This window comes from Sinocyclocheilus anshuiensis, unplaced genomic scaffold (genome assembly GCF_001515605.1).
Source record: "Sinocyclocheilus anshuiensis isolate Anshui unplaced genomic scaffold, SAMN03320099.WGS_v1.1 scaffold305, whole genome shotgun sequence".
Lineage (NCBI taxonomy): Eukaryota > Metazoa > Chordata > Actinopteri > Cypriniformes > Cyprinidae > Sinocyclocheilus > Sinocyclocheilus anshuiensis.
Window position 1 is genome coordinate 787014 of NW_015540850.1, and position 13012 is coordinate 800025.

General features: G+C 36.1%; 1 protein-coding gene across 1 annotated transcript in view; it reads left to right on the top strand.

Annotated features, from left to right (window-relative positions):
• The window catches only part of LOC107687726 (neurocan core protein-like), a 166937-nt gene that overhangs the window by 99005 nt on the left and 54920 nt on the right, over positions 1-13012 (top strand). Inside the window, exon 9 of the mRNA XM_016485176.1 lies at positions 9823-9939. Coding sequence (XP_016340662.1) covers positions 9823-9939 — 117 coding nt within the window. The remainder of the gene's footprint in view (positions 1-9822; positions 9940-13012) is intronic.

Genomic DNA, 13012 nt, shown 5'->3' on the forward strand with positions numbered 1-13012 from the left:
GCCGCTGCATGTCATGCCAAACCTCTCACGGCAGCGTCATCAGCTTGAGATCGTTTTTTTGAGATCGGCCTTTTAGGGACCGCCGATCAAACATCCCAACGTGATTATTGGCCGATAGTGATAGGTAGCCGATCAATAGGAGCACCCCTAATAATTAGTTACTTTTTTTAGGGGGTAACACAACATTGTAATGCATTACTTTTAAAAGTAACTTTCCCCAGCACTGCCCATAAATAACTGAATTCAGTATGTACAGAATCACTCAGAAGAGGAGTGACTCCATATTCAGTAGAGGACCTCTTTATTCCACTTCAAGCTTGCAAATGCGTTTTGTTCATAAATAACAGCAGCTTTATTAGAAGACTTTTCAGATACAACCTCAGCGACATCAAATTATGTTCAGCAGGGCACATCAGCCCAGACAAGCAGGAGATGGAACAGGAAAATGAAAGAAGGGTAGAAGAGGTGGGAACAATAAAGACTGTTGATGTGCCTAGCAGCCTGAAGCCTACAGCATGGAGGAGCTTCAACCATTAACTGTGTGTCAGACTCTCCAGGCACTAACAATAGCACAGACACTCTCTCTCTCTCTCTCTCTCTCTCTCTCTTGCTCTCTTCCCCTTGTTTCTTCCATATTTCATATTCACAATGAGATGAAATCGGCTCTTGTCCCTCGCACCAAACTCTTGCACATCATAGTTTTGTTTTAGCATCAAACCTATTAATAGGGATGTTTAATGTGCGATTTTCAGTTATTTATGCAAATCTTAGGATGCATGTGACACCAACAGACTTTAATCTTTTCGTTGTAGTGCTGAGGTACGTCAAGACGGGGATATTATTGGAATGCCGGATTGTTCAATGTCAGGATTATTTTAGGATTTTCATTGCTAGGATGAAGTTTAGTGCCTTTCCAGCTGAAATCTGACCTGAAATTGTAGGTTTTAAGTGTTTGAGGATTATGTGCCTCTGAGCACTTTGAATTGTGTCTCTTTTTCGTTTCTTGACTTCTTAGGTCTAAAAAAAGCTTTTTGAAACTGCTTGCAGGTTAAAAAAAAAAGAGAGAGAAATAAGAGAACATCGTGGTGTTTTGACGTAGTGTCAACTCTTATTTTTATGATTCATTTGTGTTTTCAGATGCCATAATCCCTGGGCGTAGGATTTATTTCTGCCATTTTCAGCTATTAAAATATAATCCTGAAAAAGAAGATTTTCTGCCATTTTCAGCTAGTGTTTTTGTGCAGTAGTAGTGTTTTTGATTTATTGTAGTCATGTTGGCTCAATGATCTCAAATGTTAGCACATCGGATTTGTTTTTAACATTTCTACCGGAAATGTGTTGTAGTTTAACAAGGGAAAGATCTGGTGTTATAAGAGTGTGGCCAAGTGACAAACTAAAAGTATCAGCACAACTAATTTAAATATATAGTTTAGTCATGAAACTCTTCAAATACATTAACATGGTCATATCCATCACCATGCAAAAATCTTCCGAGAGTTGTCATGATTAAACTACAGTCTTCATTAAAGTGACACTAGTTTAGTTTAGTAAAAAACTGTATTGTCTGAATCAGGAGAGAAATGTGCACAGATCAAGCACTGTTTACAAGTGAAATTTCCCATGATGTTAATTGCTAGACTGGAGTTGTATGGATTACTTGTGGATTATTGTAATGTTTTTATCAGCTGTTTGGACTCTCATTTTGACGGCACCCATTCACTGCAGAGGATCCATTGGTAAGCAAGTGATGTAATGCTAAATTTATAAATCTGTTCCTATATAATCTGTACTCATCTACATCTTGGATGGCTTGAGGCTGAGTACATTTTCAGCAAATTTTCATTTTTGGGTGAACTATTCCTTTGTTTCCAATCAGTGTTCTTGGTATTGCTTTAGAAGCATTGAACAGAACTGAGTCTTTATTACAATCTCCTTGATTTGATTAAGATTCAAAAGCTTCATTTGATGGCTCAACCTCCAACCTTTCGGCAATCAACTGAACTTGCTAACTAATTATGCCACATAAGTGAACAAATGATTGAATTTGATTCCCTAAACCCAGTTTTGCACATTCCTACAAATTCTCTCTGCTTTTCTCCAGCAAACGCTGAGTGCTATCTGAATTTGCTCCACTGCAGTGCAAGTTACGTCATCCCGCCGGTGGTAAACGGCAACTCCAGCCTTCCTCAGCTTCATTCTTCCAGCAACATTAAATGACTGCTTGCTCTGTGCCAGTAGATTGCTGTGGTCCACAGGGATGCAGAGTTATCTGTGTTGCGGTAGAAATAGGCCTCGGTTTCCCAAGGTGCACACTCAGCTTACCTCCACAGTAATTGCAACCTCACATTCAGTGAATGATAAGCACTGGTGGTTTGACCTCCAAGGCTCAAAGGATGTGTCATGTATAAACTTCATTGCAAGAACCATGATAAACTCATTTCGAGATTACAAATCTGTAATTCACCTCAGAATGCTGTGCATTTGTGTCTTTTCTCGCATTTGCAAAGCACTTGTTTGTATTGTGACTAATTGTAGCGTTTAATTTACTTAATGATGCACCACCCACAGTGGTTTTATTCACAGCAACAGTTACTGTAGAGCGATGCGGTAAAACCGGGACAGCTTAAATGCAGAAAATCTGGTATAATGTTGATTTCTAAGTGTTGGTTGATTTACATGTAATCGAGTGTAGTTTCCAAAATCTGTATGCTGTATGAATATTTCAAGCTTCAACTGTGATAAAAAGAAGGACATGGACCACTTACAAATGCATCTTAAAAATCAATAGAAACATTTGTAACACTCCAGAAATGGAAGTCCCACCTTACAGTTACAAAAGCCAAATGCTTTTCTGAGAAAGTTTGTCTGCATGTACATTAACTGGTTGCATGTTTTTAGCATGATTTGACCTAAAGAAGCTTAATTTATGACTTCCATTTTATTGCTGATTTTAAATATATTATTAAAACATAATCCTGAAAAAATAAAAATTTTCTCATAGTTTACTCATTCTCAAGTTTCCCAAACCTGTATGAGTTTCTTTCTTCTGTTGAACACAAAGAAGTAAGAAGATATTTTGAAGAATGTGAGTAACCAAATAGTTTCTGGTCCCCATTGACTTCCATAGTATTATTTTTTCTTTCCATACTGTCGAAGTCAATGGGGACAAACTTGAGAATGAGTAAATGTAGACAATTTTAATTTTTGGGTGAACTATCCCTTTAAATAGTGTGAAAATTTGGCAAGTTTCAGCCAAAGACATTATAAGGGTGAGGGAAACGATCCATTTATTAAAAATGAACAATGAGAGAAACCATAACATATGGTGGCTGTAGAAATTTAACAGTGCATTCGAATTACAAAAGATCGTAATACAAATTAAACACCACCTCAAAGTTGTAATTACAAGTGGGAAACTCAGGAATTTCTTTAAGCCACAAGTTTCCGGGAACCTGAGAAAACATTGTAAACACAATGGATTCAATGTCTGTTTTGATGGTAAATTTGTTGTATAACAAATATGTAAATATATGGCCTTTTTCCCCATTTACAATATGATTGTATTGTACAGTTATGATAGAATATATTGTAATTCAGTTTATAGCACCTTTGGAAACGTAATAAAACTGTAAAAAAAAGTTAAAACACACTTAAACCGAATGATTTAGCTTTAAAATTGTTTTTTGTAGAAAAGAAGCATCACCATCTTGCTTCGACCAAAGTGATTTGAATCCACTTGACATCGTAACTACGACTTTCCAACTTGTAAATTCAAACTTCCCAGAAGGACTTTCAGTTAAAAGAGCCAGTTGCCTTTCTGATTGTGATTTGCTCTAGAATATGCATGCGTTTTAAAGGGATAGTTCACCAAAAAATGAAAATTACCCCATTATTTACTCACCCTCAAGCTATCCTAGGTGTATATGACTTTCTTATTTCATTTGTAGTTACAGTATATTTAAAAATGTCCTGGCTCTTCCAAGATTTATAATGGCAGTGAATGGGGGTTGAGATTTTGAAGCCCAAAAAAGTGCATCCATCCATCATAAAAAGTACTCCACATGTGAATCGATGTGTTTGTGGAAGAAAAATGTCTATATTTAAAACTTTATACACCGTAATATCTAGCTTCCACTAACTGTGTTCATGAGAGAGTAGCGTTCCAGCGGATGACGGAGGACGTAGGTCAAACGCAGTGACGAACGCGGAAGTGCAGAGGAGAGAGCAAAACAAAATACAGGTCACAAATTAGAAGTACAAAATGAGGATTTGTAAGAAAAAAAAATGTCAGAGGATTTGGATATAAGCCAAGAGGAGACTGGTTTTCCTTTGATGTAAACAAAACTTGGTTCTTGCGAGACTAGCATATTCTCACCGGAGTTTACACTACACCTACATCCTCCATCATCCGCTGGAACACCACTCTCTCGTGAAAGACAGTTAGTGGAAGCTAGCGATTACAGTTTACAAAGTTTTAAATATGGATATTTTTCTTACACAAACACATCACTTCGCATCAGAATGGCTTGTGGAGCCATGTGGAGCACTTTATATGATGAATGGATGCACTTTTTTGGGCTTCAAAATCTCAACCCCCATTCACTGCCATTATAAAGCTTGGAAGAGCCAGGACATTTTTAATATAACTCTGACTGTATTCGTCTGAAAGAAGAAAGTCATATAGATCTAGGATGGCTTGAAGGTGAGTAAATCATATATATATATATCTATATATATAATTTTTTTTTTTTTTTTTTAAGATTTAAGTATATTATTAAACATAATCTTGACCAAAAGTTTTAGAGATTTTAGTCTTTCCTACATTAAAAATACTGCTTGGAGGCAACTTAAAGATGGCTGCCGACTGACTGACTTACCATAAAAGGCCAGGCCACAGTTTGTCTCTACAAACTATTGTAAAAGTTCAGGGGGTATTAGCAAAACATCACCCTGTAGCAGTGGACACGAGGTTCAGAAGTGTTGCTGAAGTTCTCGCAACACTTTATTTCTACAGAGAGATTTATTTGTGCAGGCCAGCCACTATAATTTTCATCTATTGTTTTCAAGTGTGAAGATCTCAGAGGGTTTGATTGGATCTTACTGCAATGAAGTCTTCAAGTATTTCTCCCTTAACAAGGGCCTCGGCGTAGCATCATAAACAGCTTGTTTATGAGAGAAGGGAGCCTGTACACTTAAGAGTCTGGGCGGTGAAGCACTGTATTAGTATTTTATTTTCCTAGAGACTGTCCCTCATGGCCATGGACTGTGTTTTTGAGAGATAGCGGCTGAATAAAAAGATCATATTTTAATGGTTCTACATCTGCTTTGGAGGTCAGTCGCTCTTCTAGCTGTTAAAACTTGCATTTTTTACAAGCAGACTTGTTTTTGTTTCTGTTTGGTTCAGTACATAGTGAGATTGTGGGTTAGAGCCAGTCGCTCAAACAAGTGACTCACGAGTTAGACGCACATTTATGAGTCATTTTGATTGATTCCTCAAAAAAGTTGTGCAAATGAGATGCTGTTTGGTAGAAGTTGCGATGCAGGCACTTGATGTATTGAAGCTCTTTTGTAATCAAGCGTTTATCATGACAAATGACTATTATCCACTTATATTGTTTGTAGTGTTGATCGTCTGAGCAGTCGTTTCCATCTCAGGATGAGCTCCATTCAGGGTCCTCTGAGACCATGAACAGTGCGTGGACTTTAGTGAGAAAGTCATGGAGAAATAAAAAGAGACGGAATTGGGGAAGAAGGAACTATTTTAAGCTTGCTGTGTAATTAATCATAAGCCAACGGCATGAAACGGAAAAGGCTTTTAAATGCTATTGCTTTCATCCGTGTTCCATTGTTTCCTTTGTTGTGGTTGTTTATCCATCCTTCTACTCATTCACCTCACGTAAAAAGTCACTTCATGCGTCTTGATTGATCAGATCACTGAAAAAAATGGTGTAGAAACAATTTCACTCAGAAATTACTAGTAACTTTCACAAGCATTTACAAAGAAACGTCAAGTATTTTATTGAAAACATTCTCCAGTCATTTTTATTTACACTTTGCAAAATTGATTTATTAGAAGTAGTAGTATTTACTTTTTTTATTAATTATACATTTATTTTTACTTTTGTCACTTTTTACTGTTTTTATTTCCATTATTTTTAAGTTAATAAGAATTTTATTTTAATGAACGTATTTGTCATTTTTTATTGTCACTTTATTGACAGAAACAGTCATTTTAGTTATTAATATGGTTTTTAATTATATTCCTAATTTTATTTAATTTTAATTTTTGCCACTTTTGTGCTATTTTTATTTTATTTAAAAAATTGTATTTAAATAATACTTTTTTATTTTTGTCACTGTTTAATTATTGTTTTCATCATTTTCTTTTTACTGACAGAAACTTTTATAACTGTTTTATAAACGGTTTAATTATTATTATTATTTTGTTTAATTTTAATTAATAATTTTTACTATTTTATTTAAAATGTATTATTTTTTATTTTAAGTATTTCTTTATTTTGTTACTTATTAATTATTGTTTTTATTATTTTCATTGTCCCTTTTCATTAACTAACGCAGTAATGTTTTATGATTTTAATTTTTGTCACTTTTTAACTATTTTTATTTAAAATGTATTTTTTTTTCTTTTATTTGTCACGGTTTTTAACTATTTTTTTATCATTTTCATTTCCATTTTCATTTATTTTTATTGACAGAAATAGTACAGGGATGAAAGAGAGCGGGAATGGGAACAGAAAACATCTTAATACACCTTGATCGATCGTATAACTGTCCAATTGTGTGTGTACATTCCATTTACACTTGGAAAATGGATCTAGATCCAATCTACTAATCCGCAAATCTTTCCTTTAAGTGTTCTCCTCATCCTATTTTGGATTAGTATTTGAGTTTCGAGGTTCCTCTGTCTACGATTGCTTGCTCACTTGTGCATCACGAAACTCCCAAATTTTCCATGCTATCGTAATTCTGTTTGGGATGAATAAAGCTTACATATGTGGCCTGAATAACCACATGCATTTACACCTCAAACCACCTACTGAGGTATTTTCATATTATCCACTGCTTAGGGAAGCAATCTCCGTCGGGACTAGCGATCTGTGCAGGAAATGGCCTACGTCGTGACTAATTGTTTGGGACCTGAATGTCTTTTTCCCCTGCACCGTTTCCAGCTTAGTGACAAGAGCTCTCCATCCTCTCAGAAAATGATCCGTTTGACGGGATTTGGGATGAAAAAGCTCTCGAGTGGGCACTGAAGAGTCCATTTCATCATGATGATGACGAGGAGTCCTTGAACTCTGTCGCTCTTGTGGAGTTGTGTGCAAGAGGAGTCTCCGGTCTGGGCGGCGTTCATTAAAATTGGTCAATGCGGATCTTTAGGTCATCGTGCCCCGCATGAAGAGTTCACAATATCCAAGCTGCCTCGCACTGAGCCGAGCCGGCTTTGAGAGCTCATGAAAGAGCGGGGGAATGTTTATCCGCTCTTACTGGCTATGAAGCAGCAGTCACTCATGTGTCATATACTTGTCAATCTCAGCCATCCAGCTGGGGGTTTCTGCTGGCTGTTGTCTTTGGACTAAATGAACAATTGACTGCAAAACGTGAAGTATTCACTGTGTCCGACTTTCAAATTTTGTCCTTCATGGAGTTCTTTGTATTTCGTTTTTGTGTATATGTGGATTTTATGTAGTCGTGGTTTCATTTTTGTCACTTCGCGGTGTGAGCAAGGCCTTGAGCCTGTTTCAAAAATGAATAATTTATATATAAAAAGCAATGGGTGGATGAATATTTAGCTTCAACATGATTTTGGTAAGTTTTGATGTCTGCTGTCTACTACTCTGTTGAAAAGACCAGTACATATTGTATTATATTATATGCATAACCTTAAAATGTTTCTTGCTGGACAAAAAGGACCATTATAATTGTAATAGATTATTATAATATATAATAAATATGTAAAATAATACAATACACACACAAGCACACACACGTATACAGTATATTATTATATATTATATATATATATATATATATATATAATACTGAGCAAAGGGTCTGAATACTTAGGACCATGTGATATTTCAGTTTTTCTTTTTTAATAAATCTGCAAAAATGTCAACGATTCTGTGTTTTTCTGTCAATATGGGGTGTTGTGTGTACATTAATGAGGAAAAAAAAATAACTTAAATGATTTTAGCAAATGGCTGCAATATAACAAAGAGTGAAAAATTTAAGGGGGTCTGAATACTTTCCGTACCCACTGTATATATTATTTTACATATGTGGTACACATTTGTACATTTATAATATGTTTCTATTATTATTACCAATTTTGAATATCACAAAAGCAAGTTTTTTTTTTGTTAAAAGAATAATACAAATTATGAGTTTATTTTTTGAATGTATTAATTATAATTCATAATATATTTAAATAAATTATTAATTTGTCATTTATAAATAATATTTTATAACAACGTATATTCTATTCATAAAGTTTATTTTTACATATTTAATGTTAATTTCTACATGCGTAATGTGTTTATATTTTTTATAGCCTGGTTTCATTTGTTGCCATTAAAACACTGTTTTTGACTACCACAAAGCAAAACTGAAAGGTTGCTTTTTGAAAGAAAAAAAAGATGATTCATACAATTTATTGGTTTATTTATGTACTTTATTATATTTTTAACAGCATTGCTATGTTGATCTACTAGCTATTGACAAGCATTGACCATCATAATCCAGCCTGAGCCAGCATGGGACTTCACGCTGATTATTTCAGCATGGTAAAATGAGCTGAATTCTGTCTGTAAATTCAAATAAAATGGACAAATGCAAGTGCAGTACAGTAGCTACAGAGCACAGCTGCAAACCTTGCCTTTAATCTGCTTTCATACTCTGCTTGTGTATCATTGCATGTGTACTTTTTGTTTTCTTAAGGGATTGTGTGCTTCAAGAAGAATATGTTAGAGGAGAGAAATAAAACAAGCTGTCACAACAAACAAGAAACATAGTACAGTTAATTTCAACTGAAGAGTTCCCGAGGCCTGTAACAAAGTAAAACTCGAGAAGATGTGGGAAGTCGAATGCACACGGCGGCGTGTGTTGCGAGGCCGTGTTGCGATTTATCTCCCCTGCTGTAAATAATTGCATGTTTGGAATTATACCGGAGGAGACATGGTGTGTTTGATGCACTGTCAGATTGCGTTTCGTGGTTGGAAATGGATTATAAAGCAGCACTTAATCAATTTCCAGTGCAAGTTGTGCGCCGACGTCCTTGTAAAGGTTCCCTGTCTGTAAGTTGTTGTAATTATTACTTAATCTGTGAAATTTTCCATATATCACCACACCCCAAAACATTTTGCCGTACAGGTTTTTCAAGAGTCGTATCTCACGGAAATAAAGTGTGTTTATGACCCGAGAACGGTATGGTAATGTGCCATAAAAATAGACGAAAGTGTGCGCCGCTACTCTAGGCGATGATCGGATAATTTATGAAGGCCGAGGATCATCAGAGGTGGACATGGTGAATCGCATTGTCCTTCCCTGCGGAGCATCTGTCATGATGAACGGGGCATGACATCAAACTTGTGCTAATCTCTCACCTTGTTGAAAGTCATACGCTCAGGCTCCTCTTCGTTTTCAGTCTGGAAAGTGGAATATTTCTGCTCGTGTTTCATGAGTGAGACCCAAACTTGGGTTGGGCGCTCATACGATGCAAACATTGAGCCTTGGTGCTCATATGGGAAATTTAGGTTTGAATCTGGCTGTAAAACGTGTTTTCTTTTCGTTCTCCCTCTACAGCAGAAGATGATCCCTGCCAGACCAACCCGTGCCTGCATGGTGGGAGTTGTTTGACCGAGGGGGAGGGATACAGTTGCCTGTGCCCTCAGGGCTATTCGGGAGAGAGCTGCGAGATCGGTAAGTGGATTGAGAGAGAGGTCGGGGTCGGGACAAAAGAGGTCAAGGACGTTTGAAGGAGCCCACTGCAGCTTTAGAAGTGCACTCGAATTTATGCACACAGCTAAAATTGGATATAAAACCAATGCAAGCATCTCTTTTGAGGGTTATGCCTTTGACCCTTGATATAAAACCAATGAATACGATTATTAGCAAGACGAAGACCTACAATGTCCGCCAAAATTTAATTTACCAGCATCTTGATCAGATGTCATCATTTTGGTCGGAGGTTATAAAGGAACTGTAGGTTAGGGAAATTGTAATAAAAATACCAGTGCCGAGGTAAATAAACATAATATACTAAAAAATAACACATTTTTACAAATATTTTATTATTATTATTGTTATTGTTGTTGTTGTTGTCGTTATTATTATTATTATTAGTTATAAATTTATTTTACCGTTTGTCACTTTTTGCAGGTTTTATTTATTTATTTATTTATATTTTTTAATATTCATTTTAGTAGTAGTAGTAGTTGTTGTTGTTGTTGATGATGTTGCTGTTAGTAATCAAATAAATAATATATATTATTAGTGAATTCATTTTTGTTATCAGAAATATCAATAATAATAATAATTATTATTATTATTATTATTATTAATTTATTTGAACTTTTGTAAATTTTACAGTTTATTATTATTATTATTGTTATTACTATAGAAAATCAAAAACAATTCACAATTAAACATACAAATGTGTTACATTTTTTAAATATTTAAAATAATTTTATAATATATTTTTAAAAAGTGGTACAGGTAAATCATTTTGGCTGTAGGGCGTTCAGCTGACTGCAAAATTTGGGAACCCCTGGTGTAGTTGATATGAGTAGCTCTGCAGGTGGTTTACAGAAGCAGAGAGACCTGACAGCAAACTGCGAGGTGACATGTACGGGAAATGGCTGCGTGATCTGACAGGGCTGCACACAGCTCATTCTTCTCTGTCAGACAAGAACAGGAACAGGTGAAAGGAGAACTGGGCCGGAGGTTGGAAGGTTTCGAGAAAATGAGAGCACACTCTGAACAGGAGGGCAAGGCTATGCTGTGGAGAAAAAAAAAGGAGAGAGGGATAAAGAGGTAGAAAAGAGACAGGAATAATATATATGGAACAGCTAGAACTGTAATCACTTGAAGAGGGCATGAAATGACAGTCTTCAGAACGCAGTTAACATCCATAATGTGGTGTATTTCTCAGTAATAATGTAGGTTAGAGTTTTATCCTTCTGAATTGGAGTGAATCATGAAAAGTTACTATTACTCATACATAGGAGTAGTGGTTTTTCAAGATTTTAGACACATACATGATAAAACTTGCAGAAAAGGCCCTAAAAACCACCCATAACTCGTAAAATTCTGTGCAAAGTGCATAAACGGTCTAGGATGAGTTTGAAAAGTATATTTTTTCAAAAAATCCAAATCCAATTTTAAAACTGACAATGACCAACAGTTTTAAAGGATATCTCAAGGAATTGATTGTAGCTCACACAGTTCCAGAGTAATTAGTGAAAGTTTAAATCTGATAATTAAAGCGCCACACCTAGTGTCTGACCGATGTACGTACAGAGTGGGTGGGATGTGAGACCATCCTACCTAGTTTCAACAATTACAGAAAAACATGAAAGGATGAGGACAAAATCAGACCAAGCACTTTGTAACTTTTGCTGGCAAAAATCTGTGCATATATATTTATCTGTCTTTATATTTAACTTTTACCTTTTAGTTGTAAAAAAAATTGCACTGCTTTTGTGCTCATCAGCTAAACAGACAGCTGAGGCCATAATAAGGTGTCATTACGGAGAGGCGTCGGGATGTCAAAGGTCCCAGCTGTGTTATGGTGGAGAGGTCAAATGTTAGCAAAGCTGCATTATCTCGGGTCTCATTATCAATCTTTTCACGAGCCAACTGCACAGTCAATATGTGAATTATGCTAAACTACAACAAACAGTCGATCTGTCGCTAACACTTGTGCTAGTAAGCATAACAGTACGATACTAAGCAGCATGTACACTAATAACCCGTCTATAGATTTGATTCACAAGATATATTTTATACCATTCTGCACAGCCTTAGGGATTCATTTCAGATTTTTGACGCAAATGGCATTCGGAAGAAAACGTCTCAGGTTACATATGTAACCATGGTTCCCTGAGTAGGGAACGAGACACTGCGTCCTCTAGGGGTCGCTATGGGGAACGCCTCGTCGTGACCCGTGTTTGAAGCATACATTGAAAAAACACCAACTCGTTGGCAGTTCGAAGTTCCCATGAAAGGGAACTATTCGTGTTTATGTAATTACCGAAACACTTTTGGACATCGAAAGTTCCTTTGGGTGATTTAGTAATTGGCTTTTCCTGTGGAGCATTCTGCATTAGCGGTGTGTGTAATATTAATTACAGCCAAAGGCAGAAAGTTAATTGCATATTACTGCAAACTCTTGACCACATTTTGTACTAGCCTAACACTTGATCTCTGCAGTCAATGTGTTGTCTTATGAAAGAAGGATGAATTATGTAGGGAAAGTGTTCTTTGATTCCCTTTATTGTATTCATATTCATTACCGCGGTTTGCTAGGACTAGTCTTGCCCTGCTGTGCTGCAAACGTGATTTTTTATGCTGCAAACATGAATAATATTGTACCTCAGATTGGGTGGTTTATTGAGGAAAGGTGTAGTTTTACAAGAGTTTGGACAGCATAAAATTGGTGGACAATGTGGGCACAAATTCCATAGACTTACATTGAACAAGGAACTCTGAGCCATATATATAAACCATAATATCATAGAGACCTAACAGTGGTCTCTTTTGGGCTTAGGCCTACAGCAACCACACAAAACACCCTAGAAACCACATAGCAACACCCTAGCAACCGCATTGCATCTCTTGCTGTCAGGCACGTGCACAGGTAGGGCTCAACCTGTGCAGAGCACATGCCCTTTTTGTCCTTACACTCCGAAGTGCCCTTTTTTTTGTTTGTTTTTTTGTTCTTCTTCAATAAATCAATGCTATTGTTCACCCTTTACGTCTGTCTGTCTGTTTT